Source organism: Eptesicus fuscus, chromosome 7, assembly GCF_027574615.1.
Source record: "Eptesicus fuscus isolate TK198812 chromosome 7, DD_ASM_mEF_20220401, whole genome shotgun sequence".
Taxonomy (NCBI): Eukaryota; Metazoa; Chordata; class Mammalia; order Chiroptera; family Vespertilionidae; genus Eptesicus; species Eptesicus fuscus.
In genome coordinates, this window is record NC_072479.1 from 72714940 (window position 1) to 72741085 (window position 26146).

Sequence of the window (26146 nt, forward strand, 5' to 3'; positions counted from 1 at the left end):
TGCTGCACAGTTGTTCACCAACCATCGCCAAATTAGACTGCTCTAAAGATGGTGGACCCTTCCACTAGGCATGGCAGTAAGCAATGGATCTGACGGTGCAACCCAGGGACAATACTAGCATTGTTGGTGCTCATGAGACCCCCCTGATGCTTGGGTAGAGATGCAGAAGTCCATTAGTTTGGCTGTTCTTACCTATTAGATTGTCCCAAATCTCGAGACCAACCCAATCGGGGCCCAGCAGTTGCCCTCGTCCCTCCTCGTCTGAATTCAGTTTCAGACATGTCATCTGGGTTGAATGTAGTTGACTGACTTCTCCTAAGTCTGAAGAAAAGACACAACACACATTGCCTTGTATTCGACCTGAGGAGGCCTTAGACTCATCAGAACATTTGTAATTGGTGTACACATTTGAGCTACTCCTCTTCGTATGTCATTAGAATAGACATTTGGATTTAAAGTTTGAGACCCAATGAGTTAATGAAACCCAAATCGCAATCTTCTTTCCAGAAGAGGAACACGGAAGCTTTACAATTTCATATCCATTTTCAGCCAATTTTCCATTTCTTCCTACGTTTGAACAACATATAAGGCAAAGTCTATTCCACTTGTTCACTCTGTTACTTACTTTCCAAAGAGTTTCATGATGCCTCGGGATTTCTTTTTGGAATCTGGAGATGATGGGGACATCTGGAAGGGGCTGCTCCCCTGTGAGTCTTTTGGCCGAGAAGATACACCAGCCAGGTCTAGGTGTTCGGCTGTCTCCTTTTCTGTCTCAGCTATTCCAAGAAGAGAATACAAACTCAGTGAATTTTAATATAGAAAATGAGCATGATTAGATGTTAGGTGCTTGGCTTTAACAACTGGTAAGAATTCTTCTGTTGGCCTATAAACCAAAAAGCACCCTGTTCTACTCTACACCAGTTGTGTATAAAGTCAATTAAGAAATACAACACCTTTGAGATTCAAAGGTGTGATAGGATTGCCATATTCTTTCCTTAAGTAATTTAATTCATAATGAAATTATTCTCAATACTGCTATACCATTTGGTACTGTTGACTATCTCCTACGTCCTTCAGAGTCATAATTTCCCTTAGCTTCTTGGCATGACTCTCTCCTAGATCTGCTGATAGTTCCTTCTTGGCTATAGCATCCTATTTTCTCTTCCTCCTCCACTCCACTCCAAGATTCTTTTCTAAGTTCCCTCTGCAGGATCTCTTAACAAGCTCACCCACTCTATGCTCAGCACTAAATGATGGCTTCACTCATTGATAAGCAGTTGGCATCAAAATCTATGGGCCTCATCTTTCTCTCCAGCCTCAGTATCTGCTGTGTATATTCCCAATTCAGTGTGCCAGGGATATCTTGGACTCAGCAAAATTCCCATACAATTTTTTCTGAGTCTTCTCTTGATGTACTACTTATTTAATATTTCATTAATAATAATTAATATGTTCCTTGCACTCCAGTTCAAACTCTTTGTCCTTTTCTTTCCATTCCTTCCTTACCTTGGGCATTTATTTCAAATCGGTTACCAAGTTCTGGCAATTCTTTATTCAAGAAATGCATTTTTTGTTTATAACCTATTACATCCTAGGCACTGAGAGAAGAATGAAATGAATATGAATAATTTTTCGTTTGATATAAAATTAGTGTCTGTTGATTCTGCCTTACAAAAATAACATCCAATTTTGCTACTCTTGGATCTCCAAGCATTAACTATTTTAGTTCTTTTAGCTGTTCCTTAATGGAAACATGGAGAAGGAACTGATCCCACAATAGCAAACACAAGGGCTACAGTTTCTTCAATGTGAGATTTTATACTTTTATGGAGGAAAGTAAAAGTACAAAAATCACAGGAGCAGTTTCTTAGAGAGTGGTAAAGGTTGCAGAGGTTGACTTTTCTATGAAGCAGAGCTGTGGTTATAGGTTATAGTAAGCAGCATTTGCCTCTTAGCATTGACAATACCTTTCTTCTCAGAAAGGTAACAAAACACTTGAAAATAGTTATCTGGATGAATCAGTTTATTTTATTCATCCAGTGTTCATTTTAGACATTTAAGGCTACAAAGAGAGAGGAGTCACCTTTGATGACCCATGTGAATAGATATGTGGATATCTATACAAGGTAACAGAGCCTGTTGGGAAAATCCAAAGGAACCATTCCATTCAAATCCTTATAGCCATGATGGTTACTGATGTTCCTGAAAAGCTGCCTACCCTATCCTCATTTCAAAAGCATCTCATTTTTATATTTAGACTTTTTTTTCTTTTTCCCTCCGGGAAGCCTGCCTTTTAAAGAGGAAAACTGAACTTTCTCCTCGTAAAATCACTTTGGGGGCAACTCCTCAAAGCATTGAGTTACCTGTGTCACCACGAAATGCTACCTCTATCTTCAAAGCAGTAAAATGTCAGAAGAACGTTCCCCTCAGAGAATTAAGTCGAAAAAGCCATTTTCAAACTCTTCCACAGATCTCTCTATTTGGCTAAAAAATATTTCTTTTCGGAGGCTGGGGAAATGGAAAGATGGAGAAGGAACTGCGAGGACCTGGGAGTTAGCGTGAGAGGAACTGTGCTTCAAGGGTGAAAGCTGTTTAAATGCCAGGACACACTTGCCCTGCACTCAGAGGGATGCTGTGCGCTCTGGATCCCCCCCAGTGCTGCTCGCAAGGTGTCATTAGCATTGCTTACAACAGCATTTCTGCTTGAAAGCAAAGGTTCTACAAGAGAGTCCTTTTTAGCAGAAGGTGGAAAGAACCCTCTGGAGCAGAGAACTACATTTTTTGGTTGCTGCCAGTGCGCTTTCTAGAGATCACAGATGCCAAGAGCAGGGATTAGCCCGGTTTGGAGCACAGCACTAGCCGAGGCGGGCATGCAGGGGTACGATACCTAAGGTGGGTGCACTGGCACTTCGTTTACGATCTTCAGATATCCCAACAACGCACACAATCACACGCAGCCCAATGGAGAGAACACAGGGGAATGACAAAATGAAACACAGATCAGACTCCTACTCCCAAAACACACACTGTGGACGGAAGGCAAGTTCCACGCGACTCCATGAGCAGTGTCAACATGGGGTTAATTTGTCCACGTGAAAAACAGATGGGAAGCTGGTTACAATGAAGTCAGAGGGAATCATGGTTTTAGGTCTTCCTTCTGTGTACACAGAGCTACCTTCATGTAGACAACTGAATTAAATCCACGGAAGCATTTTTTTTTGCTAATTTCCTCCCTACGTCATTCACCTTCATTTCTAAGAGAAATGCATAAATAGATGAGTCGGGGAAGGGAAGAGACTATTCTCTTCCTTGTTCTGATGAAATTCGGGTAAAGGCGTTTTGGCCAGACGTACCCAAGTTCGGCGCACTTGCTGTCCTCTTATTACTTTTTATTTTAAAGAAGCCACGACCAAAGGAAGATCTGCCTTTTCGGGTGCCAAAGGGGTTGTCATCCATGCAGGCATCGTGCCCTGGAGCTTTGGGCGGGAGGGTCCCAAAAGGGCTGCTTTCTACCGGAGCTTTATCCTGAGAGAGAAGTAAAAACAAATGAAGCAACACCAATGCACATAATTATGAGCACCTGCCAGGCACAATACTAAATATGTTACATATGTGATTGCACTTAAACGAATAACTAAATAATTGATTATGAATATCAAGTGCCACATTAGAAGTATAAAAAGTCAATTCTGAAAGCTACTTAAGAAACAACAACAAAAACATGCTTGTCACTAACTTATAATTCATATCCTATATAATAAAGAGGTAATATGCAAATTAACCCTCACGCCCTCACAAGATGGCTGCCTAGGACCAGGCCAGCAGGGGGGTTAGTGAGGGATGACCAAATGACTGAACAGCAGGCTGCGTGGGGCGACCAGACAAGCGGGGGCCCATGAGGGGCGACCAGGCTGGCAGGGGTGGTAGTTGGGGGCGACCAGGCCAGCAGGGGGGGGCAGTAAGGGGTGACCAGGCTAGCGGGGCGGGGGGACAGTTAGGAGCGAACAGGCCGGCAGGGAGGAGGCAGTTGGGGGTGACCTGGCTGGCAGTGTGGGGCAGTTAGGGGCAACCAGAACGGCGGGGGTGGGGGGGGCAGTTAGGGGCGACCAGGCAGGCAGGCAGGTGAGCAATTAGGAGTCAGTGGTCCAGGATTGTGAGAGGGATGTCCGACTGCCGGGATGGGGCCTAAACCGGCAGTCGGACATCCCCCGAGGGGTCCCGTATTGGAGAGGGTGCAGGCTGGGCTGAGGGGATCTCCTCCCAACCTGTGCACAAATTTCGTGTACCAGGCCTCTAGTATTTAATATTAGGGACTTTAAATATTAGGATAGATACAGAAATTCTCAAGTGTTTTTTGCCTCATCCCCCCAAAAAAATAGAGATAAAAAACCAGAATAGCAATAGACTTCTTTTCCAACAATTATGACACAGATCTGGCTATGAGACAGTTCACATTCTTTATAATATAACTGCATCTATAGAAGCCCAATACAGCATAATATAATTACTCCAGGAAGTAGGCATTATTCTCAAGCTTCTACACAGGCAGTGTAAGGAGATTGTATTCCAATTATTTTAAACTAGAAGCCCGGTGCACAAAATTCGTGCACGGCGGGGGGTTGTCCCTCAGCCCAGCCTGTACCCTCTCCAATCTGGGACTCCTGGAGGGATGTCCGACTGCCCATTTAGGCCCGATCCCACCAGGGCAGTCAGACATCCTTCTCACAATCCAGGACTACTGGCTCCCAGCTGCTTGCCTGCCTGCCTTCCTGATTGCCCCTAACTGCTTCTCCCTGCCAGCCTGATCACCCCCTAACCACTCCGCTGCCAGCCTGGTTGATGCTTAACTGCTCCCCTGCCAGCCTGTTTGCCCCCAACTTCCCTCCTCTGCCAGTCTGGTCACCCCTAACTGCCCTCTCCTGCAGGGTTGATCACCTCCAACTGCCCTCCCTTGCAAGCCTGGTCCCTCTCAACTGCCCTCCCTTGCAGGCCGGGTGCCTCCCAACTGCCCTCTCCTGCTGGCCATCTTGTGGTGGCCATCTTGTGTCCACATGGGGGCAGGATCTTTGACCACATGGGGGCAGCTATATTGTGTGTTTCAGTGATGATCAATCTGTATATTACTCTTTTATTAGATAGGATAGAGGCCTGGTGCAAGGGTGGGGGCCAGCTGGTTTGCCCTGAAGGGTGTCCCGGATCAGGGTGGGGTTCCCTTGGGGCATGGGGAGGCCTGAGCGAGGGGCCTGTGGTGGTTTGCAGGCTGGCCACGCCCCCTGGTGACCCAAGCGGAGGCCCTGGTATCTGGAATTTATTTTCCTTCTACAATTGAAACTTTGTAGCCTGGAGCGGAGCCAAGCCTGCTGCTCCCTCCAGGGCGGCAGCCATTTCTGTGGCAGTTAATTCACCTTCTACAATTGAAACTTTGTAGCCTTAAGCGGGTGAGCCCGGCCAGGGTGTGTGGAAAGCTTTGCTTCCCCTGTTGCCACCGGCAACCCTGGCCTGCTCTCTCAAGCTCCATTCTGCCGCCATTTGTTTGAATTTGTTTACCTTCTATAATTGAAACTTTGTAGCTTGAGTGGAGGCTTAGGCCTGCAACGGCTATGGAAAGCTTGGCTTGCTCTGTTACCTGGGAAACCTTGCTCTCTGTGGCTGTAGCCATCTTGGATGGGGTTAATTTGCATACTCGCTCTGATTGGCTGGTGGGCGTGGCTTATGCAGCAGAGTGATGGTTAATTTGCATATTACAATTTTATTAGAGAGGATATTCTCCTCAAAGAATTAATACAACGAAGGCATAATCAGCAACTGTTTAAAATATTTTTGAAATGAGATTCTGGGATATATTCATATCCTACCTGGAAGTTACTAAACTTGGATCAACAATTTTCAAAAACTGATATATTCAGATACACTTACCTAAAACTAAATTCACTATAATTAAATTTTCTTGGTTGATTCAGAAGCTACTTCAGATTTCTATAATATTTTAGAACTTCAGTTGTGATTAAATTATGCTTTCAATGTTTCTTTTTTTCTTTTTTTTAGCTTTCTGGTTGTTTGAACTGGCAATTATAGTAACATGGTCTTTTATTTGGTTTCAGTATTATGCAACAATGCTTTTGTTTGGATGCTCTCATTTCTCTAACATTTCCTTCCCTCTCTTTCTTCCGAAGTGGAGAAAAGGGCAAGGGGATGGATATAGGCTTTTAAGGTGGTTGGTTCTTTTACTCTACATATCGACTGCTCGTGGTAACTAAAAGGTTACAGATGCCTCAGTTTAGCGGCACTAATATTCATGTCTTAACACTGATGCCAAAAGCACTCCGCTATTGAATTGGCAGGGCGAAAAGAACAGAGGATGACTTTAATTACAGCTGTGCCCACTGTCTGTGCTTCCTCAGTTCTACCTACCCTATGACTCAAGGCACTGAGAGCCAACAGTCAAGAAACTGCATCTGGAAGTAGCCTGTCTACCAGACGGTAACCTCTACGAGGTCAATGATCGAAAACCAGAGGAAAGAAGGACCAGAGCACATCTCAACGATGCCTCTTAAACAGCAACATGTTTGCTGTGGGTGGACAGTGGTTGCCTGAAATAAACCGCTGGTGATCTAAGAAGCGCTTTCTGTGAGGTCAAAGGAAGCCCGGTGACAATCGCTAAGAACGTTAAACTGTGTGACGGAGAGTTTGGCATTTTCTTTTTGTTTTTCCAATAACCTAGAGAGGTGGAATTCATATAACATAAAAGTAACTATCCTGAAGTATACAATGCAGTGGCATTTAGTACATTCACAATGTGTTGCAAACAACCACCTCTACCTAGTTCCAAAAGGCCTCCATGTTCTAAAGGAAAAGCCCTTACCATTAAGCGGCTTCTCCCCATTCCACTCTCCTCCGCCCCGGCAACCACCAACCTCCGTGCTGTCTCTATGAATTTATCTAGTCTGAATATTTCACAAAAATGGAATAATATAGTATGTGATCTTTTGTGTCTGGCTTCCTTCCTTTAGCATGTTTCTGAGAGTTCTGTCTACTAGAGGCATTTAAGCAATCTTACGCATTAGCAGTCTAAAACATTTTTACATTGCAACCGGGACATGAAAATTACCTCTGGAGGCTTCTGAACAGACTCCTTTTCCTGTTCAAAACAACAACAGTTAAGGTTGTTATAGGAATCCCTTATATATTCATAATTTGTCACATACAATTCCATAAATTAAAATAAATTTACATATATATCCCAGCTACAAAATCTCAGTTTCATTTATTTCCAACAATGTTTTATTATTGAAGTCTCTATTTTTGGTTTTATGCACTACTTTCAATCCTTCCTATCATACTTCTTGATATTTATCCTTAACTTCATAATTTTCTATTATCTAATAATTTTCCGTCAGAGAAACCACAGCTCTTCTTAAAGAGTTTTACTTGCAACATGGGAAAAGATGAAGATCCCCAAATATTTCCTTCTCAGGGTAACAGACAGGAAAAACAACACAGAACCAACCCCATCTGATGACTCCTTCTTCAGATTGCCCAGGCTGCTAGACTTCTGCAGACTTGAAGTTCTAAAAATAACAATAATAATAATTAGGATTAATAATAAGTGGCTCTGGTGCCACTGTTTTTAAGTAGGATATCTTGGAAAGAAACTAAAATTGTGTGTGGGTTGAATCCTGGTAATAAAAGAACATCTGGATTCCGGCAGTCACTTATGTGCTTAAGGAAATTATAACATTTAGTTCTTTTAAAAGCAGGGGTGGTTAGCTGTCCTGCCAGTAACTGTAAATGTCCCGCACACGTTTGAGTAGCTGGAAAAACACTTAGGACTATCCTTGTGATGTCAATATTCAAAAATTTAAACCAGTTTTCCGAGGCCTAGTGCTAGATCCTTTGCATGTATACATTTACACTGGGAACTTTTTAAAGTACTCATGTACTATTTACATATAATCCTCTAATTAAAATAAAGGATGAAGCCCTGGCCAGTGTGGCTCAGTTGGTTGGGTGTCATCCTGTGCACCGAAAGGTTACTGGTTCCATTCCTGGTCAGGGCACATGCCCCGGGTGGTGGACTAGATCTCCAGTAGGGAGAGTGCAGGAGGCAGCCAATCGATGTTTTGCTCTCACATCAATCGATGTTTCTCTCTCCCTCTCCTTTCCTTCCTCTCTAAAAATCAATTAAAGTATCTTAAAAAAATAAAGGATGAAATTTTTACTTTTCAATTCACAAAGAAATCGGTTTTCTGAGTCTGACAGAGCACTTCATTTGTAATTCTGATCAAAGCATAGTAGAGGAATCCCTATTACAGTCCATATAATTCATGTGCTATTCTCGTGATGGCAAAGTGACACTGTAAACATTCGGAGACTCTTTCACATGATTAGCATTCAGTTTTATAGAGCTGCTCTTATTTAAAACTGAGGCAGGAATATGTGACCAGTTTCAAAAGAGAAAGAAAAAAAGTAATACTTTTGCTCAAAGAAACAGAATAATATAAATATACAAACAAACATTTAAAAGGCATTTGTCATGTATTTATGTGTAAATAAGTTGCTAGAAGTGCCTACCACCAAATAAAGTAAAATATAATGGTGAAAACGATCTTATCTTTGAGTACTTTTTGAGGAATACATTTTCCTAACTTAATCCAGATTTGAACACGGATAAACATAGATATCAGGTCAGTTTATCAATTTGAAAGTGCAGAAAACCAGTGCAGACTTTCCAGCCACCACACTACTCTGTGATTCTCTTCTGCAAGATTTAAAATATCAGCACAAAAGTGAAATTACAAGCACTGAACTTCAGGGGAAACTGGTAAAGAATGCTAAAGATCTACAGAAACTTGGCCTGAGACAATGATAAGTGAGCAAGTATTTCTTTGTCAACTTACATCCCCCACCCTCACCTCACCCCCTCTTTATCATTACAGTTTCAGTCATTAATTCAGGCCTCGTAGTCACTCACTTCCAGTGTTGGTTATTGTTAGTGTAAGGGAAGCTTCCTCTCCCCTAAGTACCAACCACATTTCTCACATTCAATCACTTATAACTTACGAAAGACTATCAGACATCTGGGTTTCAACAGCAGCGCCAAGCGTTCTTTTTCCATCACTAAAATTTAAAAAAAAGAAAGTATTTGTGAACTTCTTGAAGAAAAGACCATAGATATTCAAAGTGAACAGAACTGTCAAAAACAAACAATTGTGCAAGGAAAGTTATTTCTCTTTTTTTGGTATTGTGTTTTATTTTACTTTGTCTAATTGTAAGATTAGGCAATTAATTTGGGAATATGTCCCCCCAGATTCTATTTGCCTATGCAGAAACGATTGTATCCCTGTCCGATCTCCTTCATAGCCATGGTCCAAAGAGCCTCAGGCACAGGACTGCCGCTATTCTGCTCGCAGCCCTTTGAGGGCCACCCAGGACCTAGGACATACACTCCCTCTCTAACCTGACCACAGCACATCCTCAGCCTCATTTCCAGTTACTTCTGGCTTCACACCTGTTATTTCAATAACACAAAACTGCTATGGTTTCCTGGCGCATGTCTTGCTGTTTCTTGCTTCTCTGGGTAAGAATTCGTGTCTGTCAATAAATGCAAAGCACCCTTGCTTTTGGTTGACTTACTTTTCCAAACATTTATATTTGCAACGTTAGGACATTAATGACATACTTTTCCTCAAATGAAGTCTCGGACTTAGGAGGCAATTTTGCTTTCTCAGGAGTTTCCAAGCCTTTCGATGCTGGTAATAATAAAGGGGTTGAAACCTGCAAGATGCTGGTGTGGAACTGTAATATAATAATAAAAAGTCACAGTGAGTCACATCAAACAAAACACAAGCCACAGGGCAACCAGAATCAGGATAGAGACACCTAGAAGTGCTACAGAGAAAACATTCTGGAGGAAGGTAATTTTTGAACCTGGTTCTGAATAAGATACTGAATATTGCAAGACACAATACATACTATTAATTAAGTTAATAGTAAAATCCTAACACTTGCCTAAGGCAAGTCACTTCCCTGGGCATCAATCTTCTCTGTAAAATGAGCACTACTTTCACTTTAGTTTCTGCTGCTAGTCTAAAATAGAACGTTGGTCACTCCAGTTCATTATTATTCTGTGTGTGAAGAAGCTAATTTCAGTTAACAGAATTGATAAAAAATATAATTAAAACAACTTATAATGTACTTTGTGATTATACTATTTAAAACACTTTGCTTCATAGTAACAATATTACAACAACAAAAATACACAATACACTTTCCCACATAAATGCCTTATATATCCTAAGGACGGACTCTGTGAAAAAAAATTATATACTCTGGTTTTCAATAATTTTTGACAACCAGAGAGCAGTTAGGTGGTTGGACACATCATTAACAAATGAAACACTTTAGCAAATATTCCAGTAAAAAAAAATAATGAACAAAACTCGCCTCAGGGAGTTGACTCACTTCTGCAAGTCAACCAACCATGACTCACCTCTGGAAGTCGGCCAGCCAGGTAAGGACTCACACCAGCAAACACACCTCTAAAGGCCACCCAGTCAACAGCCTCACCTTCATAACCACATCCGGCTGCTGTCAACTCACTCCTGCTTCCTCTGAAGGTCCACCAGCCCCTGAGCTCCAAGCATCCTAAAACCCTCTCTATGATCAGCTTGGAGAGAGTGTCCTTGACCAACAAAGTCCACTCTCTTAAATAAGCAATAAATCCAGCTTTGTGAGTTTTGTTTCAGTTACTGAGCAGTGGTCTCATCCTTGGACACTATCAAAGGTTATAAAATGTGAAATCTGTTCAAGTAACCAGATTGGGCCCAAGATGGTATGGGTCATGCTAAGCCCTGCATCAGCAAACCTGAACTGAAGGAAATGTCTATGCTCAGCTCTCCCAGAAAAGAAAGGCTTAGGTCAACCAAACAGTACTGCCTTGCTCCCACAGGTGACCTGACGGGACTCCAAGACTTCCCTTTGCTCCATGTAAGGAAAATAACCCTGCTTTAACCAATCAGCAAGTGCCACACATAACTTCCCTGCCCCTGCTCACTTCTACAAAAAGCCTTTCATCTTGTACAGCTCCTTGGGCCTTTCTATCTCATCTCCTAGACTGGATGCTGCTGGGTTCATGAATTGCTGTGTTAAGCCAAGACCTTTTAAATGTACTCAGTCGAATTTTGTTCTTTAACAAGTCACCTTATTATAAAATAGATTATTTCACTATCTTTTCCCCCCCCAGTTTGAATCTTTATGATTTATCCTGGACAACTTATTTAGCCATCATCCCTGCTTCCTTAAGTTCTTATCGCCTTGGGTTCCTACTCATGAAAAATAAATAAATAAATGAACTTCCACTAGCAGACTGATTTTCTTTATTTCCTTTCAAACTTTAGGGCTTTAAATCCAACCTCAAATCTCCCTCCTGGCTTTTCTTTTAAAACTAGTGACCCGGTGCACAAATTCATGCATATTGAAAGAAAATGAATCAGAAGGTGGCCAGCGGGGTGAGACTGGGTGAGATGGGGCCCTGGAGCCAACCTCCTGCAGTCTCTCCCCGGTGTCTGCAGAGTGAGCAGGGTCCCTCTGGCAGGTGGGGTACCTTGGCCTGACCTGCGGGGATCGGGCCAAAAGTGGCTCTCTGACATCCCCCAAGGGGTCCCGGAGTGCAAGAGGGCACTCTGCAAAGTTGCTGTCGTACAGGTTGTGGAACACAAATGCAAGTGTGCAGTAAACTAGATTCGGGGCCAACAGTGCCCCAGCAACAATATAACCTATGGCCGAAGGTGGAATCATGTGGCCCCATGAGGAATAGGGCTTCCTCCTTTCTGGTTTCAGGGTGCATCACTCAAGAACCGCCATTGCCAAGTCACTGCAGCTCGGCAGCTCCTGCATTGAGCATCTGCCCCCTGGTGATCAGTATGCGTCATAGCGACCAGTAGGATGGTTGGACACTTAGCATATTAACCTTTTATATATATACTAGAGGCCCAGTGCATGAAATTCGTGCATGGGTAGGGTCCCTAGCGGCTGCCAGCTGCTGGCTGGGGCCTCCCTTCCCTGGCTGCTGGCTGTCTGCTGGGGCCTTCCTTCCCCAGCTGCCAGCCACTGGCTGGGGCCTTCCTTCATTCCATGCCACCCCTTGGTGGTCAGCATACATCTAACTCCTGGCTGGTCATGCTCCCGCCCATGGGGATAATTTGCATATTAACCTTTTATTATATAGATGTGGCTGAACACCTTCAATCCTCATCAAATCATCCCTGTTCCAAACTCAAAATCTCTCATTAAAACTAAAATGCTTAGCCCTGACTGGCTCATTTGGTTGAGTGTCATCCTGTGCACCAAAAGGTTGCTGATTAGATTCCTGGTCAGGGCACATTCCCCGGGTTTTGAACTCCATCCCTGGTAGGGGGTGTGCAGGAAGCAGTTCATCAATGTTACGCTCTCACCTGGATGTTTCTCTTTTCTCCCTTCTACTCTCCCTAAAAATAAGTAAACTATTCTTTAAACCTCCCTCCCCTCTAAAAAACAACAACAACAAAAACCCATAAAAGAAAAAAACTGCAATGCACCCAGCAAAGACTTTTTTAAGGATATGAGATTATCTGGGTACATCCTACATATAGCAGCATCCTCTCTCTATAAATGCAGCCCACTCCATGGCTGTTGAGTGTAACTTTCCCTTAGGTGTAAATATATGTTTAACAGTTAGGGACTTTTCCCCTCTAAAACATTTCTTATTCCTTAGTTAATCCCCCTTTTCCCCCCAATTTTATTGACATACAGCACTGTATAAGTTTCAGGTTTACAGCATAATGACTTGATTGATTTATATTGTGAAATGGTTACCACAATAAGTTAATGCCCATCATCTCAGAGACTAAAAAAAGGGAAGAAAATGTGGTGTTTTTTTTCTTGTCATGAAAACTTTTAGGATGTACTCTCTTAGTAACTTTCAAATATACCACACATCGGTATTAATTATAGTCATATGCTTGTACATTACATTCCCAGTGCTTATATTTATCTTATAACTGGAAATTTATACCTTTTCACCACCAATCCACCCACTACTAATTCCTTGTTAATGACATATTTTAGCCCTCTCTTATATTTAAGAGAAATGTTAATTGTTAAATCCTTGAATTCATTCTCATTCAATTCAAATTTCATCTTCTCATTATGTAATTATCAGCAACAGATATAAAAAGATGCCATTTGGTTTCTTCTAATTACTTATAAAGATGAGCAAAGAAGGAACTGTTAAATATAAGGAACCTAAGGTTGTTTTGTTAAAAAATAAAACTGTTTCCCATTCCCAGTCTCTTCTAGACAGCACATTATATTAAAACTAGAGGCCCGGTGCATGGACTTGTTCACTTTAGGGGTCCCTCACACCGGTGCATGATTGGGGCCAGGGAGGGACCGCAGGAGAGCTCCAGGGCATGTCCGGCTCATCTTACCCAGTCCCAATCGGCTGGACCCCAACAGCAAGCTAACCTACCAGATGGAGCATCTGCCCCCTGGTGGTCAGTGCGTGTCATAGCTACCAGTCAAATGTCGCTTAGGCTTTTATATATATAGACTAGAGGCCCATTGCATGAAGAGATTCGTGCAATAGGGCTTCCTTCCCTTGGCTTCCAGCACCAGTTTTCCTCCGGCACCCGGGACCCAGGCCTTTGCTCTGGCCGCCTTCGTCTTGATCTGCCATCTTTGCTGCAGACTGCGGCCGGAGTCTGCCGTCTTCATCTTTGCTGTGGCCGGAGTGCCGCTCCTGTAGATCCCTTCACCCCCTACCCTCCCTCTCATAGCAGGTGTCCTGCCCTGCCCGGCCACTCCGTGCCTGGAGCAGCTGGGCAGCCGCCATCTTTGTCTTTCTAATTTGCATATTCCCTCCTGATTGGCTGGTGGGCATAGTGGAGTGATGGTCAATTTACATGTTTCTCTTTTATTAGTGTAGATTAAGAAATGGTTTCAGGGTGCTGTCAGGAAAACAGTCTTAAAATGAAGACATGTGTGTGTCTTTGTTAAGACCTTAGGAAGATTTAAGGGGGTGCTGTCTCACTGAACCCTTACAAAAACATCTTAAATTCTAAAAATAAAGGGATATCCCACAGTAGCCTTACAGGGAACCTAAGGTAGAGAAGGTTTATTGTGAAGGTATCTAATTAACTAGATAATGCTTTTATCTAATGGAGTGGATAATAGATTGACTCAGAAGAAATTCTGAATGTTTAAAATACTGAACCAAGTTAGACTAAAAGGGACAAAGACAAGAAAAAATTAAAGGTGGCTTTGGACCTATATGGACACTTTTACAGAAAACTACTATCTGCAAGCACATCCCCTTCTTGTAGGAAAGGAAGGATGAATCAGAAGGAAAAACCAAGAGCCCAGAGGACTGAGTCCTAATAAAGGAACGGGCACCACGTGCCTGGCTGGATTTTGGAATTGTTTGAACTAGTAACACCTGTGTGCCTTCTGTTGTCCCTCTTTTAAAGAAGAGTGCCTGTAGCAGTTATGTTATACCTATCCCACAACTGTATGTCAGGTGTGTGGGGGACAGAGAGCTTGTCCCTTAAGTTCCCGGTTCTTTAAACTGAATGGAGTGGTACCCAAGAAGCTGTGCCCAAGAAGATGCACCTGAGGAGTTTCACCTACATCATCACCTAGTCTGGATGACAAGTTCCTGGGATGCTGATGCCTAATTGGAATGAAACTAAGGGGTCTTAGGAGAGGGGGTGGGTATACTGTGAATGGGAGAGGGATATAAACTGTTGTAGCCAGGGAGTGAGGGGCAGATTTATTTTCCAAATATGATTGCACCAATATATCCCATCTCACATGTTCTTACAATGTGATAGTGCCACTTGTCCATCAAGAGGTAATAGATACTCCTTCTCCGTGAATCTGGGTGGGCCTATGACGAAGGAGAAGAGATGCTACATGACTTCTGAGACACGTCACAAAAGGTGATACGAATTTGCCTAGACCTCTCCTTGGGATGCTCATCTTCAGGAACCAGCCATTGTATTAAGAGGAGGCCAAGCAGTCACAGGCAGTGGGTCCAGCCAGGGCCTCAGCTGAAGTCCCAGCCAACGGCCAGCCTCGACCACCAGACAGAGGAATGAGCAGCCTGGAGGTGACTGAAGACCCAGCCTTTGCGCCACTCCCACTGCTGCCAAGTGGAGCAGAGACCAGATGTTCCTGCTGAGCCCTGTCCAAAGGGCAGGTTCGTCAGCAAAATAAATGTTGTCATTCAAGACACAAAGTTGTGGGGTGGGGTGCAATAGATAATGGAGAAAGGTATTGATGGCAATTGGATGTGAAAGTAAAGTAAATGAGTTTAAGACTTGATTCCCCTCCAGTTGCTTCTTCCAAATCTAAAGAAGTCAGAGGTAAATTTCAATCCATCATCTTACAGTAAGCATGTCAAACTCTCGGGCTGACAGGCCACATGCCTTATTTAAATGAGGCATACGGCCCGCCAGGCCACGAGTTTGACATGCTTGTCTTACAGAATCTCCATCAAAGGTGATTCAAATCAATTTCTCTATATAACCTCCCTTTATTTATTCCCTACTTATTATTTAATATGTAGATTAGAGTCCTGTATTTAAGATGACATCTATCCCCAAGGGACTCTTACATTTTTCCTGAATTACATAAACAATTTTAACACTGCCCGGGGCATTTGTTAGAGAAGAGAAAAAAAAAAAAAAAAACATACACACATTTCAAATAAAAACCTATAGGACACAAAAATTTCCAGGACAAACCAAGTCATCAGTAACCAAACTGAGAAAAAAAAATCCCACATCTTTCATGTTGTCCACAGCACTTTAACTTTCACTGACACACTCTCTCCAGCAGGAAGAGGCTATTGGGAGTCTATACATACCTCTTCCGGAACACTTGTGTTCAGTGGGTCACGACTGGGGGACCCCATCACTGGCGTGGATGACAGACCTTTCTCCAGTTCCCCAAAACCCTGTGCTTCCAGCAAAGTGGAGATGGAACTGGAAGTGGGCAGGTCGTCATAGTCACCCTCTTGGCCTAGGAAAAGACGAAGAAAACAGGACCAACAGCAAATTTTAATTTATAGTTCACTTTTGGAAGAAGAATCCCAAATATATTAGATGTAAAAAATTTTCTGATCCTCAAAAAAAATCAAAAAGTCAGCTTCTGGAATCACTTGAAAAAACACGGGACCTAGGAAACAACACCTTCAACTAGTAGCATCTGAGGCCCCGGGGCTTTGGGCCACGTGAGTACCCAGCAGTGGTATTAAGAGAGGTCTTAACTGATAGAGGTGTTAACAGGGGCAATGATAGACTCACAAGATTGAAATTAAAAAGTGAATTCAGCCTGGCTGGCATGGCTCAATGGTTGAGCGTCTACCTATGAACCAGGAGGTCACGGTTTGATTCCTGGTCAGGGCACATGCCTGGGTTGCAGACTTGATTCCCAATGTGGCGTGTGCAAGAGGCAGCCAATCAATGATTCTCCTCATTGAGGTTTCTCTCCCTCTCTCCCTCTCCTTTCCTCTCTGAAGTCAATAAAAAAAATATATTTTTTAAAAAAGTGAATTCAGTTCAACAACTCTTGTAATTTTGTTTCAAAATTTGGAGGCTTTTCACAAATTTCAGTTCAGAAATTACCAAGCTGAGGAATACCAGCGGTACAAAAAGAGTCACCATTTAAACAACTCCATTTTCATCACTACTGAGCTCCTAAAACACACACACACACACACACACACACACACACACACACACACACACACACAGAGAAAGGGAAGAAAAAGAGATAATGCCCTTTTGATCCCCCAAAAGAATCCTTTATTCCACTCATTTTAAAGCAGAAAGAAGAGCATAATGGGAAAAAGCAACCACGAGTGTCTTCCAAAAGACTTGTTAAACTCCAGTGCTTATTTTTAGAGCAAATAACCCCATCTATGCATTGATAATAAACAAGAGAACTTTTAAAGTCCTTAACATTTTTGTTTGTTTTGAATCACTCCAAAAGTTTGTACAGTTGAGGACAACCGATAAAATAATAATAAATACAACAAGCCGCATAACTATCTTTTCTTAGATGTCTTACAGGGTTTTTGTGTGTGTATGTTTTCTTTTAATTTAACATTTTCAAAACTGAACATGATGCCCCTTAACCATGCCAATGTTCCTTCTTTAGGTTTCTCTATCTTAGAAAATGGAACTATCATCCAGCTAGTTGCTTTAATCAGAGATCTTTCTTAATTCTATCTCTTCACACTCCTTCACTTGTTCAACACATCATCATTTTGATTCTAACACCAAAATATATTTCCAGTCAGTACCATCAGATCTTTCTACTTGGAATACTGCCACGGTCTCTTAAATCGCTTTCCTTCCTTCCAACACTGCTCCCTCCCACTATGGTCTATTTCAGTGGTTCTCAACCTTTCTAATGCCGAGACCCTTTAATACAGTTCCTCATGTTGTGGTGACCCCCAACCATAAAATTATTTTCGTTGCTACTTCATAACTGTAATTTTGCTACTGTTAATGAATCGTAATGTAAATATCTGTGTTTTCCGATGGTCTTAGGGTCTATAGCAGCGGTTCGATATTTACATTACGATTCATAACAGTAGCAAAATTACAGTTATGAAGTAGCAACGAAAATAATTTTATGGTTGGGGGATCACCACAACATGAGGAACTGTATTAAAGGGTCGCGGCATTAGAAAGGTTGAGAACCACTGGTCTATTTGTTACAAGTTACTTATCATTGACTTGTTAAGACCCTTCAGTGGATCCCTGGGGCCAAGTAAGAGTGAAAACTCCCCACCTGTATGACCTGGTTGGTACTCACCTCTATAATCCCATCTCACTCTTCCTCCTGATCACTACCTTCCAGTCACACTGGTCTTTTACTTCTTAAACACGTCACCTCCTCCCTAACCGCCGCCCCCCAAAAAAGTTCTTGCGTGTGCTGTTGTACTTTCTTTCTGGAATGCTATCTAATGGACTCCTTAGAGAGGCTGTCCCTGGCCAACCAATCTACAGTATGCTCTTCAGCCGATATGCTTTCAGGCAGAGAACAGATGCTGAACAATATCATTGCATGGATGAGTGAGCTATCTAATTAGAGAGAATGGGTATGTTTCAAAAAGAAACCGAGGCCAAATATAAAAGATTATGGCCACTTAAAATCAAGTTAAGTAGAAAACATTTAGAACTACACTACCTTTTTTACCTTGGGCCAGTAACACCGTATCTTGCATTTTCTTGTACCTGTTCAGGCACTGTCGAAGATCTTCTATTTTCCGATCCTATTAATAAAATAAATGATCATCTCCAGTGCTATGATTTTAAAATGGTAAAAGTAATTGCAACACCAAGATAAGTAGACATGAATTATTTACATTATTTAAAGAATACTTCTAAACTTTAGTAAAACTAGTAACATCTAGAACATCTTTCCTACATCAGAGATATAGAAAAAGTACCTCTACATTTAGAGATCCTATCACTCAGCTGCCATCTTTAAAAGACAAAAACAAAACAAGGTAGTAAGATACAAAAAAAAGGAAAAAAGAAAACAAGAAAAAGTCAACTTTAATTGCTTTCCTCTCTAACTTATATGCCAGTGGTCGGCAAACTCATTAGTCAACAGAGCCAAATATCAACTGTACAACAATTGAAATTTCTTTTGAGAGCCAAATTTTTTAAACTTAAACTTCTTCTAACGCCACTTCTTCAAAATAGACTCGCCCAGGCCGTGGTATTTTGTGGAAGAGCCACACTCAAGGGGCCAAAGAGCCGCATGTGGCTCGTGAGCCACAGTTTGCCGACCACGGTTATAGGCCAAGTCTTGAAAAACAGATCTACACCTGCTGCCTTTATCAGCTCTCAGTCAGGGCCATCTGGCTCTTCCCTTCTCAACACACTCCTTTCCATTAGTCACCAGAGACCTATTTACTAAAAACAATGAACACTTTTATAGTTTCTCTAATTTGACCTCTATTTGGCACTTGATTGACTCCACTCTTTCCTTCCTCTTTTACTTTTCTTTCCACTCTTTCTTTTCTATTTTGATTTCTTAATCTGTTGGCGAGACAGATATTCCACTTCTATAACCCCACTATTACCCAACCCAGACAATAAAATATAGAGCCTACAGTATTGTCCTTTACCCTCTTCTCTTTTCCCCATGCCCTAATTGTGGTGGATTATAAAAGTGAGCTCTCTAGCTCCACCCACACTGAGTGTGGGCTTGACCATGTGACCCACTTTGGGCAAATAAGATATCAATAAATGTGGTTTAAGCAAAGGCTTGAAAAGTGTTTGAACTTTGGGGCTTGCCCTCTCCTGCTGCTCTAAGGCCACTATGTGAAGAAGCATAGGCTAGCTAGTCTCCTGGAAGATGAGAGACCATTTAGAGAAGAGATATCTCAACTGGGCCAACCTAGAACAAGACTGGTCGATCAACAGACACGTGAGTCACACCATCCTATGCCATTCAGTCCTATCCCAGTCACTGGCTAACCATAGAGATCAGCTAAGCCAGCCCAAGACCAGAAGAGCCACCTAGCTAACCCACAGAAGCATGAGAAAAATAACAAATGTGATTTGTTACGGAGCCAAAGCTAACTGATACATTAGTTTCCACCAATCCACAACTAATTATACATTTCTCCTAAAATTGAAGAGATTCACTCCCTACCAATCTATAATCCTATACAACTCCTAAAATTTAGATTTATTTTCAACTTTCTATGAGAAATCTCCTTTTAGATGTCCCATGAACACATCAAATAGTACGTATATAAAATGAACCTCATTATTTGCCCCTAGTACTTCAGCTTCGCTTGGATGCCCTTAACTCTTGGAGGGCACCATCATTTACCCCATTGATCAAACCAGAAACTCTAAAGTCCCAAGATTTTTAAATTTTGTCAACCTACAAATTTCTCTAAAATACCTTCCCCTCAACACTTCACTGTCATTGCCTTACTTCAACCTCTCTTCATTTCTCATCTAGCTTCTTAGTTGGTCAGTCTTTACTCTCCCTCCCTTATTCCTGCCTCTGTTCTGATACCCGAGTTAGCTTCCAAAAGGCAATTTAATTATGTCACTGCCCAACACCTACAACCTGAGGTCCCAGATCATTAGCCTAGCCATACAAAGTTGCCTATTATTCATTGTAGCTCTTTTGTTAGTCTTATACACCCCCTCATGTTCCAGAACTTTCCCAGCATGCACTGGGCTACTTCAAGCCTTGATTTTGAAACATGTTTTCACTCATGGATGTTCTAGAAGCCTTCATTTTCCTGATGAGCAACTCTTGCTATTCTTCAGAATTTGCTCAAATATATCCTCTTTGAAGCCTTCTGAAACTACCAAGAAGTTATGTCACTCTTGGTGCACCTATAGCAGTTTGAGCATCTAGTGAGCCTTCCTTCAACATTGGGAGTTTTGTTATTGTTGCATTTTGAGGGAGAAAAATTAAGACAAAATGAATTTCAGTGATTTTCTTAAAAAAAAAAAAAAAAAAAAAAAGCTCTGTCGGCAGCTTGCTAAGGACTTTTATTTTTATTCAATAGTAGGAAAGATTGGCAAAAAAATTTATATATATCTGGTTGGGTGAGTAAGACAATGAGCTTATTACCAAGGAGTAAAGAACAAATGAAGAGAATGAAAGGCAAAAATAAATCAACAAGTAAAACAGAGTAGGCAAGAATTAGAAAAAGAAACTTATGATCCATTAGAAAAAGATCAAGAGCAAGTTTTTTGGCATGGCCTGATTTTCACTTCCTTGAAATTACTCTTTTCTTGGGAAAATGCCTTCTTGTTCCATTCACTTAGGGACATGAGAGGAGAGCAATTCTGATGACAGGAGCTGGACCCAACTGCTGCTGCCTGCTGGCCGGAGGGTCAGGAAGGTCGCGAAGAAACGCATTTCTTTAGTAGAGTAACTGCATCCCTGCTCTTAGCAGGATGAAGTGAGGAGGAACAACCAGAAGAAACAAACTTCTGGAGACATGGCATTGGGCCACCACAGCTAAAGCAGAGCCTGGGGCCAAATTGATTTCCTGGTGCCTGGGCCTCTCTTTTCTGGTATCTCCCTGCTCAGGAGAACAGAGACAATCCCCAATGTGAAAGAGGTCAGCAGTATGGAGGAGAAAACAATGGACATGACCATGAAGCTAAAGTTGTTCGGAGTCCATACGGTAGCCCAGATCTGATAGCTCAAGCATTTTCTGAATTCATGCAGGGAGGAGAGAGAGAATTCTCAGTGGAGCCGGTGCTGCTGGTCTCCATTCCTATGCTCGGCCACGGTAACCCCCTGACAGTGGACACACTTGAGCAGCAAGGCAGAAGGCTTGCCCCTCAATGTCAGTTAGTGCATAGGGTGTGTTCTTTCAAACAGCAATATCTCAAGAAATTGCACAGAATGATCAAAATTTTGCTATTACACACCCAAATAAATATTTAAATTCCAGCTAGATACCTTTTCTTCATTTGCTGCCATCAAAGACTCCACAGCCTTTTTCATCTTTTGTACTTCAATATCTGAAAATATCACAACATCAAATCAGAAGTCAGTTTAGTTAACGTGTGTGACAGTAATGAGAAGCTACTGACTCTTCAGATTGAAATGTTTTAAGGTAAAGATGTTACTGATTTGTTTTATTTGTTTGTTTTTAAAAGGGCACATTTACCATACATATTGTCTTTTAGGGAAAATCTGAAAAATGAACAGCTTCTATCTCGCCTGTATAGTCACAGGTTAAGTGAGAGCTAACTACCCTCTCTCAAAGCAACAACAAAATCTTCAAGAGAACAATGGGATGTCGGTGCTAACAATAAAAACACAGACTTTTCAAAAAAGCAGTGGGCAAAAGCAATGAACAAAGTGCACATGACAAAAGCAGACAAAATGATACTCAGTTATAACCAAGATGGAGACACAAATGATGAGAGCCTGATGGAATGTGGTATTTACACGAGTAGTCATGCTAAGCTGTAGGTTCCATACAGAAGGATATTAAGTACTTTGCTTCATCTATAAACTTCATTTCCAAATGCTATTTGAAAACATAAAGGCCAGAGTGAGATGAATGTAATTTCACTTAAAATTTGATATTCAAATACAAAAGCATGTTTCTTTAATACTAAAAAGCAAATATCCTAAAGATCAAAAGTCAACCTAGAATGAAATCACAAATTAAAAAATTTGTAACAGAGAAAAAAAATTCAGCTACAATTACCACCTTTTGAGAAAAACAAAAAACAAAAAACGACTAAAGGTATTTTTTAAACAGTGATGGATCCTTCAGTACTGATATAACTATTTTTGATTAAGGTATATTTTATAGGAATCACCTTTCTTTTCTTTGCTTTTTAAAAAAAGGCAAATTCCCTTGACTTAAGAATTCAAGGTCTGGAGGAGAGAGCTCTTTAAGATTTATCTTTATGCTGCCTTAAATAATCCAGGCTCCATGAAACATCTGGGTTACTTAATGAAATTAAATAATTACATTCTCTTTCAAAACACTAAGAGGGTGTGTTTAAAAAACCTCCTAAAGTAGATCTCCGTGAAAACGTGGGCTACAAAACATTGGAAAGCAAAGTTCAAAATGATCTTTCAACTATGGCAAACCTCAAAAACAGTAGGTTTTCATAGGAGGGTAAACATTATTTCCTTCTCTGACCCTGCATCTCCTGGACCCCAGAGAAAGTGCTTTCTCACCTCCACCACTCTGGGTGTCCTGCTGTGTCCTATGGAGCAAAAGGGCTGAATCACATGAAATCTGCTAAGGGACCTTTTACTCCTCGTTTTTATTGTTTGTTTACCCTCTATTTTGTATGCTCCAAGGAAATGGAGAGCTTATCGATGAAGCAATTTCACATTTTTGGTGAGAGAAATGTTTTAAAAACACATGCAAAGAACAGTCCAAGTATTACTTTCGGTGAATGTAAAGGCTGATGGAAATACACCAAAAACCTTACTTTTGTCTTTGAGCTTCTTTTTAAAATTTTCATCTGTGCAGGAAAACCCATTGAATTGGAAGTTAGCATACATTACAACAGTAAATAATATTTTAAGAGCACTATTATTGTCTCCTTTTACCTAAAATGGACTCTAAACTCACAAAGGCTGACTATTAAGCACTATTTTGTGACGTCAGGACTGTTATTATACTACGTAACGCTCTGTGTACAGTTAAAAAGAGAATCTAATGTAATTAATCCAGAAGACCTAACTTTGAGTTACTACCTCTGTTACTTCAACTTTCTGAACCTTGACTTTCTCACCCTGAAATTGGGCCTATGGAGTACAGCGCTCCTCACACAGTATGTGGTGAACAGCCAGTTAATGTCGCCTTGGTTGTTTTTCACATTTCCATTATGGCCTGATATTGGACCTCCTGAACATGACCAGTACATGGCTTCTGTCACATTCAACTCACCACTGAAGTTCAATAACACAGAAGTGGCGTGGCTCCTGCTCCACGTGAGTCCACTGACCATGCAGTTGGATGTTACGTCAACTTGCTCTCAGTCCCTGTATTTCCTTGGTGGTGCACTGGTAGCAAGGAGTTCACAGACGGGCACAGTCCTGGGACTGGACTTTGGGTAGCACTGTTCTAACATACCCCCTAGCCTACAAGTCCTAGGATTCCATTTTTATCTTAAAATCCTAAAAGCGTGACCTGTTTGTGAATGTCCTTTCCGAACATACAATTCTGCATATGTCAAATGACAGAGGGGAAAAATCCATTTTTCGGAATGTTTGATGAATTAAGTTTCCTGATGGATAGAGAACTGTGATACCTGTGGGTATACAAAGCCAGGATATTCCAGAGCCAAGACGACTTTACAGGTCATCTAATTCAAGTTCCTCATTGAATAGACAATAATATCGGTGTTCACATACCAGGTAAAAATGGACCAAAGCTATACTAAATGAAATTTGTTCTGTTCCCATTGAATTAGAAGTTGCTTTTGCCCCAGTCATCATTTGTAATAACAAAGAGAGGTTAAATCTGATCTAGTGTTGTCAGCTGTTACATGCATTTATATTTCCAAATATAATTCAGAAAAACACATTGCATTCAAAGTATTTTTCTATCAAGTAGAAGCTACATTATTAAAAATTACAGTCCACATAATATCTAGGACAAGCTTCCTCAATTATGAAAACAATTTTTGGATAAATTCATGCAGTTTTCTAAAAAGAAATTAGCCTATTTTTTGCTTTCTAGAAGGTTAAGAGCTCAATGCATGATAAGAAATTTTCACTGAGTTTCCCAAAGACAGAGTCTTCTCTTCTCTTCTCTCACCAGGGCAGACAAGGTTTCTAAATGTATTTCTGTTGTCTCAAGTTCAGGTTAGAGGAAAATAGTCTTAGGAGATCGTAATGGTTCCTTTTCATTCTTTTTGACACTTGCTTTTATTTTGCAATTTAGAAATAACTCTCTCCTGATGGTAATTGACAATTTAGTCATCTCAACGAAACACCCAGTAGGGTACAGAGTTGCCCTCCTCCAGCTGTGGACAAGGAAGTTCAGGGCTCCCTGAGCACAGGAAAGAGCCTCGGAGGATTCCCTGTGGTCCTAGGCCAGATGGCTCCTGCTATTCTTTTTTTGTTGCTAAAATTACACATCAAATAACATCAGATTTTTTTTTTTCAGATCTTAGAGGATTTTAACAAAATAAGGTAACCAATATTAAATACATATTCCTACCTCGGTCAAAAATTTCTATCCCTTCTCCTTTCATCTTGCAAAACAATTTTTCTTGTAGCCTTTTCACTTCAGATTCTTTCTCTTCCAGTTGTTCTTTTAAAGATGCCAGTTCATCCTACAAATGATAATTCATTTCAAAGAGTAGCTTATGAATAAAAGAGAATATTCAAAGAGTATGTTCTTAAGTCAATAATTAGTTATTTAGATGCAAAGATGCAAACTTCAGAAATCAGACAGTGATGATGATAAATAAAAAGCAAGGCAATTATTAAAATCCAATTTATAATAATTATGGTATAATTATTTCAAGTTTCTTTGTGAACAAATTAAAAAAGAAATCTTTTAAAGTGTAAGTAGGACTAATGTAGCCCCCTACGGTATATATGTTATGTTAAATAAAAAATCTGACCAAGCTAATAAAAAAAAAATTAGATGCTTAGTATAGTAAAAGCAAAATAAAATGCAAATTGGAAAATAGATATTAAGACTTGCTTGACATTTATTCAGCATTTCAAGATGGCACTTAGGTTCCCTGGACAAGGGAGAGCTTAATTAGTGGGTAAAGTAGCAGGTGATGCACAACTTTAGCTAGATGTTGGGACTGAATATTTATCCTCATTACTAAGATAACAGAACAGAATCTCCTACAACCATGCAAAAAAAAAAAAGATTTAGAAAACAAATTTTAATTCTTCTTTTGTAAAACTACATGACTATTAAGGATCCCATATTCAATGTTCTATCTATTTACTAATGTTTTAACTTTCAGTTTTATTTTGGAAAAGAGCTTTAGCAAATTCAGTTTGGTTTGGAAAAGAGTTTTAGCAAATTCCCAGTCAGGGCACATACCTAGGTTGTGGGTGTAATCCCAGTAGGGGTGAGTATGGGAATATGTAATGCTGAAAATAATCCTAGGTGAAGCTTATAAATGCACCTTTATTTTAAATTTAATTTTATATTCATAAAATAATTTTATTTTTAAACATTTTATTTTCAGTCTTTCCTAAAGATATAGATTACATTTAGTACTATGAGAAGGTGTAACTCTCCAATGAAGCTAAGAAGTTTTTACTTATGGAAGGCGTGAATATCAAGCACAAGAAATTTTCAGAAGCACTGGCAAGGAGTGCGACCCTGTTCTTACTGCACTTATTCTCAGCAGTAATTTCCATTCTCTGCCATGATAGTTAACTGCTGAATACATTTACCTTAAAGAAAATCCCAGGTCTACTATTGGTACATAACAGAATTCTTTCACAGGTGAACTTGTTCTAATTATTTTGCCAAGCCTGGATCTCAGAGAGCCTAACAGAGTGAGATTTCGTTTACAAACAAACACTTTCATTTACCTGTTTATTATTTTTTTTACTAATTATTTCATAGGTTTCTAAAAACAAATTA

General features: G+C 40.8%; 1 protein-coding gene across 8 annotated transcripts in view; it reads right to left on the reverse strand.

Moving 5' to 3' along the window:
- Nucleotides 1–26146, reverse strand: part of PPFIBP1 (PPFIA binding protein 1) — a 164327-nt gene that overhangs the window by 11653 nt on the left and 126528 nt on the right. For 3 of the 8 annotated variants that reach the window (XM_028144097.2, XM_054719190.1, XM_054719191.1), the window contains 12 exons: nt 24746–24860; nt 21505–21566; nt 18238–18322; nt 15905–16059; nt 9680–9795; nt 9061–9117; nt 7508–7568; nt 7109–7138; nt 3354–3525; nt 2888–2920; nt 626–776; nt 193–321 (listed from right to left, as the gene is read on the reverse strand). In XM_028144097.2, coding sequence (XP_027999898.2) covers nt 193–321; nt 626–776; nt 2888–2920; nt 3354–3525; nt 7109–7138; nt 7508–7568; nt 9061–9117; nt 9680–9795; nt 15905–16059; nt 18238–18322; nt 21505–21566; nt 24746–24860 — 1166 coding nt within the window. Of the gene's footprint in view, nt 1–192; nt 322–625; nt 777–2887; nt 2921–3353; nt 3526–7108; nt 7139–7507; nt 7569–9060; nt 9118–9679; nt 9796–15904; nt 16060–18237; nt 18323–21504; nt 21567–23006; nt 23040–24745; nt 24861–26146 lie in introns of all 8 variants that reach the window. The other 5 variants (XM_028144096.2, XM_054719192.1, XM_008140513.3 and 2 more) reach the window with 5 other exon arrangements.